Source organism: Pyxicephalus adspersus, chromosome 7, assembly GCF_032062135.1.
Source record: "Pyxicephalus adspersus chromosome 7, UCB_Pads_2.0, whole genome shotgun sequence".
Taxonomy (NCBI): Eukaryota; Metazoa; Chordata; class Amphibia; order Anura; family Pyxicephalidae; genus Pyxicephalus; species Pyxicephalus adspersus.
In genome coordinates, this window is record NC_092864.1 from 26659019 (window position 1) to 26682573 (window position 23555).

The 23555-nt window shown below is 38.9% G+C and overlaps 1 protein-coding gene across 1 annotated transcript in view; it reads left to right on the forward strand.

The window, feature by feature from the left end:
- Positions 1-1516: 1516 nt before the first annotated feature.
- TFCP2L1 (transcription factor CP2 like 1) overlaps positions 1517-23555 on the forward strand; it is a 31887-nt gene continuing 9848 nt past the window's right edge. The window contains exons 1-11 of the mRNA XM_072417920.1: positions 1517-1931; positions 10225-10376; positions 17189-17265; positions 17353-17458; positions 18300-18406; positions 18974-19126; positions 19793-19903; positions 20559-20650; positions 21797-21842; positions 22030-22080; positions 22171-22264. Of these exons, the coding sequence (XP_072274021.1) occupies positions 1870-1931; positions 10225-10376; positions 17189-17265; positions 17353-17458; positions 18300-18406; positions 18974-19126; positions 19793-19903; positions 20559-20650; positions 21797-21842; positions 22030-22080; positions 22171-22264 (1051 nt within the window). The 5' untranslated portion in view covers positions 1517-1869. The remainder of the gene's footprint in view (positions 1932-10224; positions 10377-17188; positions 17266-17352; positions 17459-18299; positions 18407-18973; positions 19127-19792; positions 19904-20558; positions 20651-21796; positions 21843-22029; positions 22081-22170; positions 22265-23555) is intronic.

Here is a 23555-nt window from a genome sequence, read left to right on the forward strand (position 1 = left end):
CAGGTAGGTTCCCTTACATTGTATCTATAGAGAAGATTCCAGGTAGGTTCCCTTACATTGTATCTATAGAGGAGATTACAGGTAGGTTCCCGCACATTGTATCTATCGAGGGGATTCCAGGTAGGTTCCCTTACATTGTATCTATAGAGGAGATTACAGGTAGGTTCCTCTCACAATTGCTTTGTTGGGAAGTACACAGGTAGGTTACTTTAATAGTGGCTCTATAGAAGAGTTTACAAGTAGGTTCCCCTCACACTGACCCAATGGGGGACGATTCGGTTCCCCTTAGAGGAGATTCCAGGTAGGTTCCTCATTGGGTCACTGGCATTTTTTAAAGCTCTAAAAGTATAGACTATCATAGGACAACCTGGATGATCCAGCAAACCTGGAATAGATTTATTTTAAAAATGTGCTTTTAGTTGGCAAATGTTTTCAATCCTGGACCAGATCCATTCCAGGTTTGATGGATCACCCCGGTTCACCTATGATAGTCTCTCTTCTTGGAGTTTTAATAAATCATGCCCAATGACTCCACAGAAGAGATAACAGGTAGGTTCCCCTCACACTAGCACTACAGAGCAGATTGCAGGTAGGTTCATCATACCCTGGCTCCTTGGAGGATATTACAGGTGGGTTTGTCTCACATTGGACCTATACAGGTAAGTGCCCCCCATCTGGTTCTATGGAGGGGTTACAGGTAGGTTACCTTTTTAGTGGTGACAGTTTCTCCTGGCATAAGCAGGGAAGTCAAAGGTAAGTTCTTGATAGGTAGGTTCCCTCAGACAGGTATTTTGGGGTCTTCTCTTTAGAGAAATGAGTGCAGGTTTGTTGTTTCATCTGTCAGGTAGGTAGGTATTAAGTGGTCTTCAGAATAAGGCAGGTAGGATTTTTCTAGGCTAAACGTGAGAGGCAGGTAGGTTCTCCCCAGGTAAGTCAAAGGTATGTTTCTCTAATCCTAGTAACCAATGGCAGGTACGTTCTCCTCAGGTAAGTCACAGGTATGTTTCCCTAATCCTAGTAACCAATGGCAGGTACGTTCTCCTCAGGTAAGTCACAGGTATGTTTCCCTAATCCTATTATTATTATTATTATTAATAAACAGGATTTATATAGCGCCAACATATTACGCAGCGCTGTACATTAAATAGGGATTGCAAATGCCAGACTAATACAGACAGTGATACAGGAGGAGAGGACCCTGCCCCGAAGAGCTTACAATCTAGTACCTTCCTAGTAACCAATGGCAGGTACGTTCTCCTGACACTGTACAGGTAAGTGACAGACAGGTTCTCTATGTGTGGGCGGGGGCAGGGGTAACAGGTAAATTCGCGCTCTTCCCTTCAAGCTCGTGCAGGGGCGTGCACTTTATAACCCCGCCCCCCGGGATTCCCTCCCCTGTTTGGGTTGGGGGGGGCTGGAAGACCGTGGTGTGGAGCAGACCAATCAGCGTGCGGTGGGCGGGAAGTCTATATAACACTGTGAAGGCTGCGGACGAAGCCATTACTTGATACGGAGAGTGTGCGAAGGTGTGTAGTACAAGGGAGTGAGTGAGCTGGCCCAGGAGAGGGGATCGTATCACGTGACGTGACAGGGATCCGCCTGGGGGGCTGAATATCACGTGATAGGTGGGGGTATGACTGGGGGCGCCATCTTGTCATCAGCTGGTAGGCATTAAGGGGTTGCTGGGCGTTGGGAGAGCCCTGTAGTCGGGGTGGCAGAGGTTATGTGCTGGGGTGACAGGTCAAGGTATAAAGGGATCTCCATAGTATAGGCTTAGCCTAGGAGAGGGGGTGGTGGTGTAGGGGGCTCTCTGTGGAGTTTGGTGCCCTGGTCCTGGATCCTTAGCCCACTCAGTGCTGCCTGCTGAAAATGCTCTATTGGCACACCCAGCCAGAACACTACAACCAGCACCCCAGCGGAGGCTACCTACGGTAAGTGCCCCCCTACCTGCCCACTCACCTATACCTGGGCTCTTCCTTCTTTAATGTTTACATTTGTAGTCTATTCCTGGGTACACAAAACTTTATTAATAATGGGGGCCTTACCATGGCGTGCAAATTTTTAAAAATGCAATGAAGCCCTAAATATTTACGGTGCAGCGATTTGGATGCTACAATGTGATTGTTTAGCCAGATTTGGGCATCATTCTCACATATTTTGGTAAAAGAATACAAAATCTCGAGAAATCCATAGGGGGTCCTTGCTCCTTCAGTGTATTTCCCAGCATGGTGTGGCCTGCTGTCATTTACTTTTTTAGCCCCCCCATTGTCTCTTCTCCAATGGTGCCCGGCAAAAATTATTGCAGAATAATGCCATCTAGGTTTTTTTTTTTTTTGTACTGCTGTAATGAGCTGGGTATGCACGAATCTCCTCTGGCAATGTATATCTTTGGATGGGCTATGGGTGTGTATTGGGTCTTGGAAGAGGGGGCAATATTTTTAGTATCAAACTGCGATCAAGAGGTTATAATTGCAAAAGCAAAGTTCAAGCGCAAGCCCCAAATACATACGTCATAGTTGTCACTAGAAACCTATCGGTAATAATGACTAGAGAAATGTGTGAGCAGAAGGGGTCCCCATTGCGTCTTCCTCATCACTAAATGACGACTTCCCCACTCTTACTAAATGATGAACGCTGGGGCTAGCTTTCACCAAGCATAATCACGAAGCTCAATCACATGCGAGATAAATTCAGCATCTGTATTATAAATTCATTGATTTAGGTTTGTCAGTTCCCATCTACCCCATAATGCATTTATGTTCTACGCATTGCCGTCCACAATCGCATGGTAACTTGCGGCATGAATGTGCACCGATGTATAACCTTCAGCAGTGCATGTCTGTGAAAGGCCCCTTGGTGTGAATAGGGTCCAAGCGGGCTGTATTTTTTACATAAAGTTGGGATAAAAAAAAAATCACTTTTGCACCCCTCTGTCCTCCTACGCATTGTAGAACCTAATTACACCAATAGACGAGCACAAGTGTTTGTCCCCCACTGCGCCCAGCGGCGATACTATGGGGGGTGCAAGTGCAACAAATCTGCATGGTGCGTTTGTGGTTATTTTAGGAGAACTAATTCAGTCATTTGTTATATCTATTCATAGACTTTTATGATTGTTGAGGAATAAATAACAAATGTATCTTTTGCTTCAATAATCCTTAGACTTTACTGGTGCGCTCCTGGGACATGGCAGTCAGCTGGCATCACCGGCTTCTAGCACGTGCAGCCGTGGCTGATGTCAGACACCTGAGAGCATCGCTTTGCTGAGATCAGAAATGCATTGGAGTGGAATATGTCCATGGACACAGATTATCAAAAATCACTGCTGTGCTATAGTCTGATGTCTTGTATCTTAATATTAATATCGAAGTTTGGAAAATAAATCTAGATGCAGTGACGCATTTTGCTTGCCTATTCCGCAGAAAAATAAATTGCACATTTTTGTTGATAAATTGAAGTGCCAATGCAAGGTTTACGCATTGTAGTGCAATACCAATTTTATCCATGCGTTGTAATGTTCTATAGTGCAGTATCAGCATTCATAGCACCCCAATGCACACATGCACATGTTGCAAAGGTATGAAGATAATCTTACAGGTTCATAAAACAGTGCAGGCTTTAGGCTTTAAAAAAAATAAAAACAAAAACATTTATTGGGTGCTGGACTTTGTCCTGTCTGTGTTGTTATCATGCGGAAAATGAGCTGCCAGACATTAGCAATAGCCATAATTGCTGACTTGTCTGTCGCTTCATATACTTTGCTGTGTAACATTACATGATTGACCTTAATGCATGACCTGTGTGCCTTTTTCAGGTTTATACCATCCTTGCTGCAACACTTTTAGCCTGTGTTTTCTGTTTACTCTGAAGTTCTGTTGATCGGTCCTCACGATTATTAGTACAAAATGATCCTTATGGGCACCTTGTTGATGTTGTGTAAATGTAATTAAGTCTTTAAATAACATTGGAGGAGTTGTGTGACATTTGACCAGGGGCAGATGTCTGTATAAATATCAAAGTAACACGGGGATCGCAATGTTGTCGCTTTGAGGTCTCTCAGCCTGGTGCGGAAGGTCAAATGCGAAGGGGGTAAATTTTACCCTGATTTAGGGTGCTTGTGTCCCTTAAGGAGTCTTTGAGCTTAATATATATATCTCTCGGATGTGTTAATGTTGAGTTGAATGTCAAAATATCAACACACCCACAATGCAGCATGCAGAACATTTTTTTTTTTTTTTTATAACCAAAGTACTGCAACTGTGAACAGTTCTAAAGATCTATTGAAGCAAGAAATTTCCTCTAGTCCATTAAGTTTCCTTCACTTTGACACCACCTTAGATTTTTTTTCTGGTGAACAAGCTCTTATTATTAAAGAGCGTGTAATCCTGACCTTGAGACATACTTGTCCCTTGCAAAAATTTGGCAATTCCTTGCAGTTCTCAGTAGAGAGACTGTTATAATAAGTGGAACAGTCTTGGAAATCAAGCATGTTCCTGGCTTTCATTTGGTATTCCTGAATCTTTTCTATAGGTGATGAAAATTTTGTGGCCCAGCAGGAAATTCCTGCCTTTAAGATCATTGAATGGTGCTTCTTTTCGAAGTTATTGGTGTCCTTACTGCTTCTCTTTTTAGGAAAAAGGACTCTGACCGATCTGAACAAATATGTTGTCCATTAAATTATTGCCAGGTGTGACCTTCTCATCTCCCCTTCCATGGATCAATAGGTCAACTTTGCAAAAACAAATATTGCTGATGTTGTAGAATCTTGCAAATGTAAAAGTGCCCAAAGCCGTGCAAGTCTATAGTTTGGGTAAAAGAAATATTCTGTACACTTCCTGAATTCCAATTTCAGGAAAAGGAGGTGTTTGATCCAAGGTTCTACCTGCAAATCCTACTGTATATTTTTTGTTTTCCCTCTTCTGTGTCTATCTCTCAGTGCTTGTAGGGACTGTATAGTGTGTTGCACAGATGTAGAAGCTGGAAGGCAAATGGAGCCAGCAGAATAAGACCAAAGGTACAAACCTGGAGGTCTGGAACTTTTTTAGGTTAGTCTGAGTTTCAAGGTCAATAAGGTCAACGTTGGCAGTTTTTATTATATAGCGCTAACATATTACGCAGCGCTTTACAAAGTCCATAGTCATGTCACTAGCTGTCCCTTAAAGGTGCTAACAATCTTATGTTCCTACCATAGTCATGTCATTATTAGTCTAAGGTCAATTTTGGGGAAGCCAATTAACGGCTTGTTTTTTGGGATGTGGAAGGAAACTGGAGTACCAGGAAGAAAACCCAGCCAAACATGGGGAGAACCTGCAAATTCTATGCAGATAGTGCCCTCTCCAAGATTCAAACCTAGGACACAGTAAAGGCCAAAGTGCTAACCACTGAACCACTGCTGCTCAGTTTCCCTGTTGTGCAGGATTATTGGCTTCTCAATTTGTCATTGTATAAACTTTATTGGGGGGTTAGAATGGGGAAGAGTTAGAAAATTAATCAGTTTTGTGCAAACATTGGGGAGTTTTTTCCTTTGCCACAGATCTATTGACATCAAGTCTAAAAAAGGAAAAATGTTTGTTTTTAAATATTGAAAAAATCCGATTTGTTTGTGTTGAAACGTTTCTTTCTTTTTCATAGAGATTTACTATTACAGAGCAAATTGGAAAAAAAAATCTCTGTACTCTATCCAAAACAAAAGACTTAAGTTTCAAGATATCTTTCTTCAAAAAACAATCTCTCCACTTTCAGAGCTCCGCTCTGCATTTTGCTGACTTGCTGAAGAAAAGTTTTGCCTGTCTAATACAATGTAAGCGTTTGGCTGGGAATGCTGAACGCTTTTTTTCTCTTAATTCTGGTACAATAAGTGCCTGATGAACTAAAGCCAGAGTTTTCCGTGCCCGTTGCCAGGTCTATTTTCGCTTTCCGCCCTCTATGTGACAAGGGAGGGATGCCAGGTTCATGTGCTTCACATGTCTGTGTCCTCATTTGGCACGACCCAAAATGTAGGTTGACCTCTCTTCACCTCCTGTGTCCTGGAGATAGGATTCTGGCTTTTGCTGAAGCTGATCTGTTTCATAACCGTGTCATGCATAGATTGCTGCAGCTCTGACATGCTCGTTAGCTGCTTCTTCCAACAAAGCAACATTTATTACAGCTGTGTTAGGCTTATTAAAGAGCTTTCAGTGGATGGTTTGTTTGTCCCTAGTCAACCAAAACCTCTCCGGTAAGGTCATCCAAGACCGTCCACATACCAAGTTGCATCACATTAAAGACGAATCCACAACTCCAATAAGTTTGTAAAAGTTCTGACACCCTGATAGAAAATTAAATATTTGGTGCCAACTTTGCTCCACAGGCTAAGAGCACATTGAAAACAATGATAATAGGCAGTTTTTACCGCCTGTGTTTGGTCGAGTGTTACATTCTGCTACCCCACCTTCATTTTAAACATGTGCCTACTCCTCCTTCATTTTAAATATGCTTGGTTTTAATAAATGAAATGTTTATTTATCTGCAAATCCCAAGCCCATCTCTTGCATCATTTATTCAGTATGAACCATATTACTTTTCTTCAGTCTGCCTTTCTGTACTCACTGCATTGCATTTATTGCAACCTTTCTTTGTTGTCTTCGATTAACTCCTTTCGACAACTGTGCTATCACTTCAAATTGTGTGAATAAAGATGAAAATCTGAGTTCTACTCTGTGATTGGAAAAGCATTAGGTAGACCTCATCTGGAATATGCAGTCCAGTTTTCAGCACAACAAAAAGGACATTGTGAAATTGGAGAGAGGAGCAGTATAAGGGGGATATGATCACCCTGTATAAATATATAAAAGGTCCCTATAGAGAACTTTCTCATTATTCACTTTGAGATCAATACAAAGGACAAGAGCGCAATCTGTGTCAGAATCGGCTCCCTCAGAAAGTTTCAGCAAAATCTATAGTATTTTTTAAGAAAAAGCTGGATGGATTCTAGAAGCACAGAATATAACTGGTGAATAAAGCTTTAAAGTAAAGATAACAGACTGTTGATCCAGGGAACATCCCATTGCTTCAAGAATCAAGAAAGATCAGCTATGTCATAGGGTTTTATCTGGCATATGTTTATTTTTCTTGTGGTTGAACCTGATAGACTTGTGTATTTTTTTTCAACGTAACTATGTAATATGTATTGGTGTTGCTGTTGAATCCCCCCACTTCTATCCAAAGAGATATTGCCAGCAGGACAGCAAGTAATATCTTGCAAAGACCTGGAAAGCAGTAAAAATGTCACATGGGTCTTAAACCTTAGCTGCTCTTTCCAAAACTAAAAAAATCAAGCTTGCTCTTCACCTTAAATATCCATTGTTACAAACCTATACATATTAGTGTAATGTGTACATAAAATACTGACTGTGAAAAGATCTTTACTTGGGTGTCTTAAAGCACTCTGTCTTTTTGCTGTCTGTGTCCCCACGGCAAAGCTTCATAGCTTTTTACATGTCCTAAATACTGTTATCGCAAGAAAGAAAATCTGATATCATATTTTATTGATCCCTCGCATTCCTAGATTCAGGAATTCCTGCATTGCTGCCCCAGATCTGTAGGCACTGTGTACATTTTAAAGTTACGTCTTGCTTTAGAATAGAACCCCTGGGATGCCAACCTAGCCCTAACTCTAATTATCCTCTTGAATCTAGTTTACTTTTTTTTTTTTTTTTTTTTTTTAGCAGACTGTCTATTATAACTTCAAGTCCTACTAGCTGTGATTCCAAAGGCTTGGAGTGGTTGTCACAAAAAAACAGATGGGCACTGTATCTTCTGGATAGCAAAGGAGCAGGAAGGTGCATTTTAGGCATGACTTGGTATATGTATAGCAGGCAAGTTGGATAATTATAGGTCGCCTGTCATATTGATATACAACTTGTGATTTGACTAGAGCAATTGGCTGCACACTAAATGAATCTGGTATTTTATTAATACAGGCGGTATTTATTGGAGACTGCAGATGTGAAAGAACATTGCTGGTTCCATGCAATAGCTCAAAATATTGAGTTCTAGAACGCAGATCTAACTTGCATCGATAAAGTGGATCTCCATATTCCATCATCCATTAGCGATACTTGGTCATTTTTCACTACTTTCATTGGTGAAAATTCTGCATAACATTTACAAAAGCCTTTACTAGAATTCAATACATTTTTTTGTATCTGGTTTAACGTCCGCAAGTCATAAGATCTTAACACGGGCATTAAGGTACATTTTTGATTGTTTGTGTATTTTATTGATGCAGCAAATTGCTACTACAGACTATTGCAACCTGTGAATTTTTTTTGGAATGTGTATAAGTCTGATGCATCTTGCCTTTTGTAGATTTACTGTTTAAAATCTGAAAAGGTGTGAACAATTTTGTGAATTGTGTGGTATGGTGGAGAAAGTCCAGTTTGAAATGATAGTTTTGCAGTGAGCTAAAAGTATTTAAATTGCCATTTTATTAAAATTCTGCAGATTTCAGGCATTTTTTTGTAAAGGAGAACTAAAAAAGGTGACACTTGCTTCTTCCTGGACGATGAAGCCCAATTCCACGTCCTTTCAACTTTGTATCCCATTCTTCTGGTGCATTTTTCTTGCGTTTCCTATTTGCGTGTCTCAATTCTAGAAAAAAGAGCTCGGATTTTAAAAATATCTTTTTAATATGTTAATAGAGAAATGTTATTTAAATGTTGATGGCTTAAACCAAATCACGTAGCTGCTTATCAGATGAAATATTGGTTATTACATCAGAGTCAGGGAGTGCATTGCCCGTGATGAATTCTGGGTAATTCGTGTTCCACTCTTAGCTCTTGTTTGAACCAGATTTATCCTGACAGAAGTAGTCACATTTTGTTAAACGTGTTTAATTTGCACATGGCCAGCCAACATCAATCTTCACAATGTTCTGGATTACACCAGCTATGCAGAAAGTCAACTTTCTGCAAGCAAGGCTGGCCTTGGCAATTCAGACTCCCCCCTCCCTTTTCTAAATATGGATTTTTAAAAAGATTGGGATCCAGCTGGGAGATTAATTTTGTAACTGTTCCCTATAGCACACCATAGACATAGTAAAGTGGATTAACAGTTGTGCTTGGACATTTCCTGCTGAGCAAAATTCTTCATCCCCATAGCAGCAAAATGAAATTTGGTTGAGCCCGGTCTGTAGTGACGTTTGTTTGCTGAACGCCAAAAAAACTTCTCAAGAGGTGGGCCAAGAATGTTCACTCTTAGAAATTATTTTTTGCAGGAATAATCTTCCCAAACCATTGAAATTTTTGTCCATTATTTTTCTCCACAGTTTTTGATAACCTTTGTGAATACTCCAGACCAATTTTTAGGATCGATTAAAAGTTTAGTTTTTTGTTTTTTTACAATATTCTGTTAATCTTTTGGTAAGGATTATGTTTGCAGTGACCCTACTACAATACTACTTGACACCTATACAAATAATTATTGGGCACTAAATATGATTGTAAGCTCTTTGGGGCAGCATCCTCTCCTCCTTAATGTACAGCACTGCATAGTATGTTGGTGATGTTTAAATACTATTTAATAAAATATTAAAATGCCTGTTGTGATATGCATCAGCAAGCAAATAAAAATGAGGGTTTAAAATGTATTTTGTGTAATCATCACAATGACTCTTTAAAAAGTATAGTCTTCCTAGTTTCTATATTTGACTTTGAACCCCACATCATACACAAAAATATTCCAGTTTACCAATACCCTGCCACTTCCCCCAGCCCCTTTTAGCAGGGCACACCACCCTGCACTTTTTAGTAACCACTAACCGCATATTTTTGGGTGGTTACTGAAAAGCTGGGTCACAGTACAGTGGACACCGCCTGCCTGTGTGTGTGTGTGTGTGTGTGTGTGTGTGTGTGTGTGCATTTATTTGTGTATTTAATTTAATGAAGAAAAGAGCAATACTAAAGTCTGGGCACATTTTTCTTTTTTTAAGCTCATTCATATAGTGCCAGTGCATAATAGTGCTTTGTGGACCCCATTGGAAAAACATACAAATGACTCTACTGTTTTTTTTTTTTTCCCCCCCCCATCAATGAGTATACCTCTAGGTAATAAACAACTAACTTGGCCTTGTCACTCTGGGTTTTTTATTGCAGGGATGTAATGAATTTACTTGTTTGTCATGTTCTATTTTCCATCTGTGAGTGCAGAAGAACTGCGTATTAACTTTTTTGTTTCGCTTTTTAGTGACGTCCTTGCTCTACCAATTTTTAAGCAAGAAGAACCTCATATCTCGCCAGACATAGATGCAAAGTTGCCCCCATTCCAGTATGTCCTGTGCACAGCTACATCTCCTGCTGTTAAACTTCATGAAGAGACTCTGACATATCTCAACCAAGGTATGGTATGGTGTGATGTTGTATGTGTCGATTGTCATCCTGTGGACTGTGATAGTTAAATATTTCATTATGTTAACCTGTCCTATTTTTTTATCTTGCTTGTCTGAATTTTAAGTGTTTGAGTTATAGGCACTTGCTAGCTGGAAAAAGACCAATCACATGGAGGTGCAGCATGCTGGAGCACATCGGAAACAAATCAACACAAGCCTTCCTACTTCTTCAGTGTAACCTCAGGCTGGTCTCCTCTGTACATAACATTGCTTATTTTTGTTTGACCTGTTAAGATATGCTGAAATGGGTTAAATATACCCCTATGATTTCAGTTGTCGCCATGCGTCACTGTATATTACTTATTATTACAATATTTTGTGTTAGATACTAACCAATGCCAATACATGCTCCCCAATGCAGGACTAAACTATACCTGGACTCTCTAATGTCCTTGTACAATAATGATACACTAAAGCAGTCCAGAGTACACATGTTAATTATTGTACACAATGCAGGCTCACGCATAAACTTTGTGTTCTAAAATGACAATTTGACTGGCACTTAGGTAGATGTCACCATACATTTTTTTTTTTTTTTTTTTTTTTTTTTAACTATAATTCCTTGTTTATATCTTAGTTCTCCAAAATAAACCAAAAGTTTCTTTTGACACCTGTGGGTTTTAACATGGAGGTGACCTATTGTGCAATATACTGGGAGAAGTCTGTTTCAGATACTCATCATTTGATTAGAATTGTGTATCAGAAGCAACTCCTTTTACTGGCTAGCAAAATAACACCTCCCTGTAAAACCTGTGGATCTGAAGAGTTGGAAAGTTTAACTTATTCTGGAGATACCTAAAGGTATTCTTGCGATTATCAGCACTTTTGGCCTTTTAAACTGAAATCTGTGATTTGCAAAGATTGGCTGATTTAGTGCCAGTGCTCAAATCAGAATTAAATTCTCATCTTTCTAACCTTGCTACCCATTTTGTACTTGCATCCTGTGCTGAGTGTTCTGTTACTAACCAGTAAGTGTGGGCATTCCCATCTTGCTAACATAACCCCAATAGGGCTTGCCAGTCTTTGTCTTGATGCAATCTAGGTCTCCAATGCCACAAAACTGTTTTGAATAAAGACCTGGTACTGCAATATATGCCCTTTACCCATAATCTGGCAGCAGACCCCTGTTACTGATATCTGATTGCATGATCACATAATGGCCTGTCATTTCCTGCTTTTGGTTTGGTTTACTCTTGACTAATTTCACTATAGGACAACTTTTTCCAAAAACAGTTCTTAGAATGGCATAAAGCCCCCATTATATACTTCCAGTAATACTTTTAAATTCTCTACTGCTGTACCTTGTCTGACCTGCCAGTACTAGCTGTTCCTTCCTTTAAAAATTTTTTTAGCTTTTTTTTTTTTTTAGCTCCCTTTACTGAAAATTAGCCAGTTGTCATCTAGAGATTAAAAAAACAACCTTGAATCCAAGGGTTTTTTTTTATTATGACTGCTTGTGTGCAGTAAGCCTTTGAACAACTGAAAAATATTAGGAGACTTGTTAGAACAAGGTGTTGGTATGACATAGGGGTCTGTTTATAAAGCAGCCAATCTGACAGTCACTGAAACATTTCTGGTGGAGAATCTAATATTTCCATTGAAACACATGGACCTAGGAATGTTTCAGCGAATGTCAGATTCACTGCTTTATAAACAAACCCAACAGAGTACTTTTCTTGCAGGAATGCTGACATAGCATGTACAAATTGGTGATAAATTGTAAGGAAGCTGTAAGTATGTAGCAAAGAAATCAATCTTTTATCACCATTTTGCTCATAGCTTGTTTTGTCAATATGTAGATTTATTAGTTATTTAAGGGTCCTATTTAAAGTGTCTGAAAGAAAGTCAATGATCTTAATAGGTAGAATTGGTTTTGTAAAACAAGTATGAATATTGTGGCGACCTCAGCTCCTTGTGGAGGTCAACAGACTTTCTTTCAGAAGTTTTAATATATGTTGCCTGATGTTCCTGCTGTTAGCTTACTGAAGTTTTAGATTCTTTTGCTACTCCTATCCCCAGCAATGACTGCCAGAGACCGCCATATGACCTTGAAGGGGCTCCAGCTGTTGGGGGACTATATGTCTAAGTTTAACACAGCAGCTGGAGGTCTTTTGTGGATCACACTTGTTTAATTACGGTTGAACTAAACCATGTCTAGTTTCTTCAGGGTTATCCCAAGAACTCTTCTTTACTTACTTACCCTACTATTACTGCACCACTGTGTGTTGGTGATGGGACACATTGACTGACTAGTCTGGAAACCAGTGATCCCTATATGAGCCATAGATGGGTATAAATAAAACAATATTCAATTTGCCTCCTGGCTCCTGTCAGTCATCTACATCTTCCAAGTGCCTCCTTTGCTTCCCCGTCCACTTGGTTTTACCCCAGGTTTTTCCAAGGGTTTTGGTCTAACTTGTGTGAAGCAGCTGGGAGGTGGCACATGCAAAACAAACCAGAACTTTGAAGATACAGATCTATGAAATAGATGCTTGGAGAGGTAAATGTCATCATCACCCCAGACAAGAGATCTGTGTTTTCTGTGGCCGTCCTTTAAATATGGGTTATATGTGCCTTTTTTTTTTTTTGGGTAAGAGAAAGGGTTCTTCTGTGTCTAGTTCAGAAACTTCAAGGACTCTGAAGAAACAGTCATGTTGACAGACGGTCTAAAAAATAAAAAATATATCCATATGTGTGGTACGTCTTTTCTACTAAATCAGTCATTTCTGGGGATACAGTGTAATGTTTTATCTCACCCGGCCATCTTTCCACAGGACACATCTCCATCGTCCACTCTCGTCAGTATGATTTTTGTGTAGTTGTGTCTGCAAATCTGAGGGAGTGTTTTGTTTTCCCAGTTCTGACCTGTTTTCTTTCACCTGTTTCCCTGTGGAGAAAAGCTTGTTCTGGGCAAAGAATTGGCCTGCTTGAGTGATTCTCAGAAACCTGCATCCTACTACCTTTTGTAGGTGGGTGGGTAGAGAAAATCCTGATGTACATCATATGGAGGTGATGCTAAAATTACTCCCTTCTCACAGGTATCTATTTCACTTTTCTCCCTCTACCTTTTGCATTGTGGAATGATCAGGAGGAGGATACTTTTTGTCCAAGTTTCTAGGGTTCCAAAGCAATTTGACCCCCAAATGAAACAAAACTCTGTAACATTTTATTATTTTTATTTAATGTGTTTTGTGTGGCTGGGTTATTATAGTCATTGTGTGATTGTATGTGATTGTTGCTATTATGATTGATAGGTACTGAATGTTGCTATCGTGTTTATATGTTTACACTCTGCCATTTTCAACCAAATTAAAAATACTTAAAGGACAACTTCACTTAGGCTGTGTACACATGTCAGATGATTCTCATCCAATTATTTTCTCAGGGCTAGTATCCGACGTGTGTACAGTACTCATCCGGCGTTGTTCATGGATCCATCCTGGCGGATCCATAAATGACTGCAATACAAGTGAAGGGGAAAGCTCAGTGGAGTGCTGCTCCGTTGTTCTTCCACCTCCCCTCTCCATAGAGCAGAACGGCACTGTATGTACATCGCTCGTTCATGCATCTTTCAGTCTTTTGTCCTGGGAAACGATTGTGAAAGAACCTTTCCAATGACAAAAGTCTGTGTACGCAGCCTTAAAGTTGCCCTTTGTATGCATTTCCAAACATTGATAAACTTTAAATGAACAGGCCTCTAGCAAACACACAAAAGGTCAGTCAGAATGTACTTTAAGACTGACTGAACTTAAAACCATTGTTAGAACTTTATTCTACTAAATCCAACATTTTTTGGAGTTAGCCTTAAACATTGGTGAAGGTTGATTGGTGCTGAGAGTCTGGTGTATGACTTTGAACCAGCTATAGATTTAGAGTGAGTATCTATATGTGGCGTTAAATGTTTGGTCCTAGAAACTAGTCTGACAAATATCAAGAACACTTATAAAATTTGATACAGTGCCTGGCCTTGTCATTTGTGTGCACCTGAGGCTGAATTTGTCCACCCCTGGCGTACAGAGTGCTTCTGAGACTAGTTGTCCATTGTTTACGGTGTTTGCTGTGTTGTGTGCATTTTTACCAATCTTGCCTGCATGTGTGTATATCTGATTGTTGTACCTGTGACCGACTTTTATTACCAGTGGTTATTCTGGGCTTTTCTGTAAACATTTTTCTCTACAAACCTACATTAATAATATTACACAGTATTTATATAGTGCCAACATATTATGCAGAGCTTTACAAACTCCATAGTCATGTCACTAGCAAAGGGGATCACAGTCTAAAGTCCCTACCATAGCCATATATCAATAATACAGTCTAATAAAGTCTATATAAAGACCATTTTGTGGGGAAGCTAATTAACCTAATTGCATGCTTTTGGAATGTGGGAGGAAACCCACACAAACTCCATGCAGATAGCGAACCTGGGACCTAGTACTGCAAAGTGATGACCACTGATCCACTGTGCTGCCCTCACATTTTAGTTCTTTCATCTTAATAATTAGCAAAGCGAAGCCTTTTGATACTAAGAAAATATTTGTGATGTTAAAATTTTCTGACCTGTCCATTATAGTTAGCAGCAGTCACAATCATCTAGACCCAGATTAAAAAAAAGCTGCTTTAATTTTAATAATGCAACATTATCAGTCAGTCTACATTATTGCCAGTTTTAGGCTGCTGTCTTTCCGGTAGCAAAAGTATTCATGGATACCATTGTGTCACCCACCAGTTTAGTGAAGAATTCCAAAACCCTTTCATTGTTACAATCCTGTGTCCTTGCAGTAATAATTTTATTTGGGTGTACAGATGGGTGGTTGTCTGACCAAGATCAGTAGGCTTTGAGACCTCTGCCTGTCTTCCCAGGAATACCTGAAACTGTTGACCGGTAAACTTTCTGATTCATCCAGTGGGTGGATGAACGCTCCTATCACTTTAGAAAAGGTTGCCAGTTCAGGTTCTGCCTTTGAGCAAACCCTTGGCAATGAGTCATTTAGAAGGTTGGCGGCAATTACAGTTGGCTAATCAGCACCCAAGTGGTAATTGGTAGCATTGCCATTTAGCTTTGAGTAACCACTTCAGGAAGATGTTCCTCATTTCTAGTACAGTTTTTGGTTAGAAAGTCGTGTCAGCAACCACTGATATAAGTAAACCTATAATTGCAACTTTCTTTTTAGGTTGCAGTAAATTTATGATGGCTCTTGTTTGTACAATGCCAAGTGTAAATGTAGACTGAATGGTGGCTTGAACCCTCTCTAGATCTGTGGTCCATTACTAGGAATTCTAGATACAGTCTTATGGAAAACTTGTATAGACTTCAGGCTTCAGAGGAACCTAATTGAACAGGTGCAATGTTGCCATTTTTTTTTTTTGCTTTCCCACAAATTTATTACAACAGTTGGCTCACTGTCATCTGAAAGCAAAGTAATTACACAGTACCAGCTTAATTACTAGGCACAGTGCTCTTGATGGGCAACCACTTTGTCACTGATGGGTGTAATAGCCTGCTACCTGGAACACTTTGCTCCCGAGGCCGTGTTTGTCTCTGCATGAAAATTAAGACACATTCAAGGCCTGTAAATTCCCAGAACTCTGCTGATAATGTTCTGATTAGATGTAAACTTGAACAATTTAGAGTAGTGCTGCTTTTGTTGCTTAGAGCAGTGTTTCCCATACCGTGGATAGTTGATGTTTGTTCTTTTTGCCTGCCAGCATTTTTTGTCTTTAGAAAAAAAAAGAAACCACACAAAAAACCTCTGGCATATATATATATATATATAATATAATATAATATAATCTTTCAGTTATATATCCCTTTAAACATTGTTTGAGTTCAGCCAAGCTCTGCCTATGGAGGGTTGATTTTGGGCCAGCAGTGGCTTCTCTCTAAGCTGCTGTGCAGAAAGAAGTTGATGGTAATTGGCACAAAGGTGGGAGAAATCTTGTGGTGATCCAAAAATGAGGTACAGAATTGGTTCACAAGCCCAACAGCTTTGTAGATATATATATTTACCACAAAGGTATTGTGCTTTACTAGAGTTTGTGCATTTCTGGACTAATCTTTTGGAACTTAAATACATAATTCATATGTTTTTGCAGCAGATAGGCTGTCCTTAAAACATTCTTGTTGGCCTTAAATTTGCACATTCTGAAGTGGTAAAAGTTTATCCATAAAAATAAAAAAAAATTTAGGTAAGTTGCATTTTTTTTTTTTTTTTACTTTGAGCTTGTATTATCTTCATGTCAAGGTGATGTGATACAGGGTAATGTAACCTATCATATATATTTTTTTCTTTCTCTTTGCTAGCTTGTAATGAAGTGTCTGGTTCTGTTGAGTTATACTTTTGCTATCTTTTGCTGTGTGGTCTTCTGGTGATTGTAGGGGTGGAAGTGATGTGCGACCAAGAACAGAACTAGTTTTCCATAAGGAGATGCCTGCAGAGAATAATTGTGGAGCGGTTAGTGAATTTGCCAGCGTGTGTGATGTGAGGTTATCGTGCGTGTGAGGTACCGGGTGATATGATCTTGCCTGCGTGGTTGCTGCATCTAAGAGCGTGTTCTGCGTATGTTGAATCTTTTAACTAAAATTGTGTTTTTAGATGTTTATTATATCTTGCCAATTAGCAGTCTGTAACATTTCTCTATTCTCTAAGCAGCTGTGACTTTTCAGGGAATGTGACCTAGAAAATAAAGATATGCATCATTAACTGCATTTTAATGGTGGCTGAACCAGAATTTTTTTTTATTCTCCCTCCTTTATTACAGGCCAGTCTTATGAAATCCGTCTTCTTGACAACAGAAAATTGGGAGAGTACCAAGACCTGAATGCCAAATATCTCAAGGTACTTTCATGGACATGTTGATCTTTTTCTTATGTGAAATATCAATGTGTGAAGTAAGGTTTACTAATCTGTCATCACTTCCTGCAGAGCATTTTAAGGGTGGTCTTCCATGACCGGCGCTTGCAGTATACAGAACATCAGCAGCTGGAAGGTTGGCGGTGGAGCCGACCAGGGGATCGCATCCTTGACATAGGTTAGTGTGTGTCTGGCACAGATGGTCTTCAGGTTAACTTCATCCAACCCTGGTACTTTAACTAGACATATGGAAATTGACTTGGAAGAAGGGAATCTGTAAGAAAAAGAGGAAGATCGGGTATTTTCTACTGTTGTAGGACTACTGTGTAAATTACAGGGTTGAATCGACAGAAATTTATATTTTTTGGATCAGGGTTTCTCAACCAAGGGTTCCATGGAACCCTGGGGTTGCTCCAGAGGTTGCTAGGGGTTCCTTGAAGGTTGCTAGGGGTTCCTCTTAGGTACCAACAATCTTTTTGGCTATTAAACTAACCTATCTATAAGGGTGACATTCTTCCCAGTGCCAAGCAATGCAGAAGACATCCTTACTACTGACCACCAAGCCACCAGGCTAATGTACTGTGAGCTGTGGATAAAGTAATCATAGCACAAACCCCTGAAAGGTTGAAACACTGCTTTGGATTAATTAAGGGCTACAATATCTTCATTTCATTAGTGCATTTTAATCATTTATTTAGCTTCAAAGTTTTTTTTTTATTTATTTATTTATTTATTTATTTATTTATTTTTTTATTTCTAGAAAAATTACTAACCTCCCTCAGATCATTTTTATAAATAGAAAGTCTTCGAAAACTACCAGTGTAGCACATCTGAAATGAAAGCTGGTTTCGAACCAGTTTAAAAATGGTCCCCAACCTTTTCTGTTTTTTTTTTTGTTCTTCTCTTTTTGTTGTTCTGTTCTGCTTTTGAGTCAGAGAACTCCATTACATTTTTTTTCTACATCTTGAGACCTGAAAAAAAGTCTATTTGACATGAAAACTTGGTTTGATCTTTTACAGATATTCCCTTGTCGGTTGGTATTTTGGATCCCCGTGCTAGCCCAACACAACTAAACACTGTAGAGTTCCTGTGGGATCCATCCAAACGAACATCTGCTTTTATTCAGGTACTGCAAGGCTGTCTTTAATTGGAAAAAGAATGTTTGAAGGAATCTTGCACATACTGAGAAAGAATGTGTATAGCTGGGGGAAAAAAAATCCTAGATTTACAACCACTCATATCTTACGTGGACTGATGAGTAACAGTCCTGCCTAAATCTTGGAAAGTTTATTTAAACTAAATGTAGTTAGTTTAAATTAATCTTGCTATAAAGTTTATACCTAAACACAGTGAAGGTAATGATTTAGTGTACATTAAGGCATAATATCCTAAAGAAAAGAAATTAGATGGTTTCTAATTAAGTACAGACTGCAAAGCATGCAACTATCAGAATATTGCCTAATTCAGTGCATAGGTTGCATATTCCTAAGGGTCCCTTTCAGACTCGCAACTGAAAACTGCTCCCAGCTACCATTAGCTAATTACCATGCTGCTTTATACACATGTGAATATATACGTACATACTGATATATCACCCGCTGTTTAGTTAGGTATTGTAATTTGATTCTTTACATTAGTATAAAGCACTGTTTCGTTGTCTCATTTTTTTTGTTTTTTTTTGTAACTTGTATAGGTACATTGTATCAGCACAGAATTTACTCCCAGAAAGCATGGTGGAGAGAAGGGCGTTCCTTTCCGAATTCAAATTGACACATTTAAGCAAAGTGAGAATGGAGAGTACACAGAACATTTGCACTCGGCTAGCTGCCAGATCAAGGTGTTCAAGGTATCTGTTCTTCTCTTAAGGAATTGTCATTTTGCTGTACACTTGGGAGGTTCTGTCTTGCTTACTGTCTAATTGGTGTTCCCGTGTTCAGCTAGAAATAAAGCTGCAGAGATTCACCTCCTTTATCCTTATGGACCCCAGATTGTTAAATATCTCTCAGGGCAGTTCTTTACCCATCAGCAAAACCATCCAGGGTCTGTAATTTTATTGTAAAGAAATGCTTGAAGAAAGAGAGTAGTGTAGATGTTTAATATGTTTGGTTCCTCATTATTTGCCACAATAGGAATCATTGTGTTTCAGGAGCTCACTGATCCCATAATATTGATGCTAGTAATGGCTGAGACAAGAAAATGGATATGTCACATGAACCTGTAAGAACCTTTAACATAGAGAGGGTTTGCTGTGTATGCCAGGACAGTCAGGCATACAGATTGAACCCAATTGATAAAGATTTACTAGTCCTTGGCTATATTCTCTCTATCCATAAGCCCTGATTTAGGGGGACTACTGAGCTTCCAAAGCATGTTGGCTGCTCCCTCAACAGGAACAAATAGAGCATGGCAAAATATAAAACTGAATGAACATAAAACCTATACATATTCAATATATGTAACCGTGATAAGTAAATTGCAAAGGTCTAATTTTTTGCTTTGCAAATATGTCCAGCCTAAAGGAGCAGATAGAAAACAGAAGACAGACAGAGAAAAGATTGAGAAGAGAACTATACAGGAGAGAGAGAAATACCAACCATCCTACGATACCACCATCCTGACAGAGGTAAGAATTCCTAAAGATCTGGCTGCATTACATCATTACAACATTCCAAAAGTCTAGATTGCTGTATTTTAAAGTGGTTGTTTTTAATATATTCACCTGTTTGCTAAAAAAAAATAAATAAAAACTGCACCCTTGACCAATTGAGGTTAGGGTCTATCCTTGTGTTATCTTGTGTGAGCTGTTATTTTTATTATACACAACACAGCTTTTTGTGCACCTTTTTGATTCCACTTGCACTAAGGGTTTAGTGTTCTCATTGTATCCAGTAGACCTTATTGGCCACTTAGTCATTTGGTTGTGAGGGACAAGTGACGGGGATTCAATATTCAAATAAAACAGGAGCCTATTATCAGTATTTCCACTGGCTTTAATATGCTGACACAGGTCATTTGTGTGCTTTACTCTGAATATTGTTTATCCCTTCCATCCTATTGCCCATGGAATCAGGTAGATGGAAGAGAAACTGATACCATGTTAAATGTTGGTGTTCGTTGTCAAGCATACAGTGTAAATTCTTCTAAAACTTTCTCTAGAAACTCTGCACACATGCCTGAAATATGCTGTAATTTCTGGACATTTGCTGACCTGTGATTATCTGTCTTGATTTTAAAATCTTTTACATTATTGATAATTGTGGCCACAATATGTCTTGCAGTGTTCTCCATGGCCAGATATGCCGTATCAGTCAAATTCATCATCTTCTCCTGGCTATAACAGCTCTCCGCCCAGTTTTGGTATTGGAGATGGGTATGTTTCTGAAATCTTGTTCAACTTGATTTTTTTCCCACTTGAAGAATGACGCATTTACTTGTAAAATCTGCAAGTCATGATTTCACCGCCCCCCCCCCCCCGTTATCCCTTCTGTTAATATACAAATAAAAAATTCTGTACAGAATGTTCTTGCTTGGCTAATAGCATTTTGTAAAGTAAAGGGCAATAAAATTGTATCGTATGATTGTATCGCCGGTCTGGGTGTGGTTGATGTCCCATCACGCTTATATTAGACTATTACATAGTGATGTGATGTGATTAAGGCACCATATCCCTAAACAATTATAGAGAGACCACTGAATATAGTGATTTTAAAGAGAAACTAAAAGGGCATTAAAAAAAAAAAAAAAATCAAGTTCACATACATATCTTATTACACTTAGGCCTGTCAAATTCCATAAATGGCATACTTCAATATAATATGAACTGAAATCTATTTCTTCCTCCTTAGTACTTTTGTTGCTTGAAAGATCAAATAGGGGTAATTTTCAACTTGTTTCCCAAGTATTGAATCTGCATGATTTAAAAGCTATAGTAGTACTGGATGAATTTATAAGGGAAACAAGTTGATTGACCCCAACTTAGTTTGTGTTTTTTCTCCTTAAAACCAGTTAAAAGCTGCAAAGGATAAATTGGTTCTTTAGTGCCAGTTTGCCCTTTGAGATCACAAATATTTAGCTGGTGTGCACAATAAGTGGTCATGTGGTGTTTTATACTCCTATACCCATCTACTATTTGATGGTGTTCTCAGTTTAGTGAGCTGTAACTGTTGGTGTTTCAGATAAGGAATACCAAAGTGATCTACAGGGCAATATGACCAAAAGGCACGCCAGTATTCCCCTAAACAAAGGCGACCATATTCTATCTGATGAGGTGCTGCAGTAAAAATATCCTGGGCTGCCTATTAGTATTTTGTAGTGTAAAGGTCAATACTTTGTATTATACCATTTAACAAAGGCCTGGGTGTGGCATCTTTACAGCACTTAATGTTTTACTAAGCTTTCAGGTGTTCAGCACCACTCCTGTGGACAGCGGCACAGCACTGATATGTTACACTACTAATTCTTTTAGTCAGTCTGTCTAGATCTTGTTTCTAATTGTTGTTTTTCTTGCTTGTCTCAGCAACTGTTCTCCAACCCCTCAGGTGGAACCTTCTGTTAGAAATGAAGTAAGTATGCTTGAAATGTTGAACCTTTCACTCATTTGAGCAAAAAAGTGCTTACTTGACAGGTGGGATTGTACCCTGTGTGTCTTTTATCCTTTTTGAACACCTGTTTACACTTCTCAGGATATTTAATTTTAACACAAAAGCCATTCTAGGATTGCAATAATTTTGTCATTTTTTTTCACAATAGAAGCCATCTGGATTTCAGAATGAGGCATGGAATCAGGATGAGAAAGGAAAGGTAATCCTTTTTTTGAACATAAACCAGTTTGAGGCTGTGAATGTCCCAGGTAGTATGGTCTTTCTAATTATAGTTCTTCCTTTTGTGCAGTATCTTGTGCCGTCTGCATCCATACAAGATGTGCAACAGTGGCTGCAGCGCAATAGATTTCCTCAGTATTGCAGACTTCTCTCTAGTTTCTCAGGTATGTTACATTGTTTTCTTGTTTGCATGTTTTGTGAATACCCTGGTAAAAAGCCATACGAATAACCATGGGCCAGCCACAAGTAGGCACTATACTCGTTTAGTATACATTATTCATGGGTTTTGGACTCTGGGCTCAAACAGAGCCATTATACTGATTGGTAAAAGTAGGGAGAATATGGCATTTTTCTAGGCATCCTTTATTCAGAATAGGGAATATAGTCATATTACTTAATAAAACTTTTAATGAGAGGCAAAGAAAGCTTATGCCAAACGCAACCAAAGGAATAAAGAAAAATACATTGTATCAAAGGAAATATTAATATCAATTCATTGTGTGAATGCACATATTTGTCTAAAATGTCCTAAATTTGGTAAGGAAGCTTAGAATTCCATGTTAACCTTATCACTTAATTTCTGTTGGCTGTTTTTGGTCTGCTATCCCATTTATTTATTTTTTTCAATTGTGTGTGCATGTAAAACACACACTTGTATGTTACTTCAAAAATATCTGCTGGAAATCAATGGAGATCCCAACTTGCTAAAAACTCTGCAGGGTTAGCCCTGGCCAGTTCTCCTTTGAGAACTATATAGATCATCTCAAATACCCCTTTAGTCCTTACTGTGAAAGTCTGCAACTCCATTGATGCAGTCCTGTGAGCAAGTGTTTTCACTATTAAAAAAGGTTAGTGGAATACTAGGTTAAAAACCTTAAAACCAGTAAAGCTGCATTACCTTAAATGTTCCTGGGTTAAATGCAACTTTTTTGTGCTTTGGTACCTTTTGCATCCGCAAAAAAATAAAATGCAACAAAGCTTTCAATCTTTCTGGCCTTTTTAAAGAAAAAATCAAATTGGCTCTTTAAAGACCTTTATCAGGAAAACACAAAAAATCTGACTTTTTCTAAATAAATTATTTGCGTGTCTCTTGTTTACTGGGAATGGGTCAGTGGACACTGTGCCCTTGTACAGGATCGAACAGAGTTTCATGGAAGGTGTTTTTTGGATCATCCCCAGTATCTATGAAGGATTACTGTGTTTACAGAGTCTTTCGTGTTGCTATGAAAATGTCTCCTTCCCTGGAGCTGCTTCTTATTAGCCTGTCAGCTATGAGGAGTGTCCTTGGCAGAACATTGCTGGCACAGTTGAGAGGACATTTGTTACACAACATTTGGATAAACGGGTGGAACAAAAGCGCTGAACTTGATTTAGAACCCACACCTTTATATACATAGTTCTTTATTAAGATTAGATAGCGTCATGCCAGTTGCTTGCTGGGACTTGTAGTTCTTT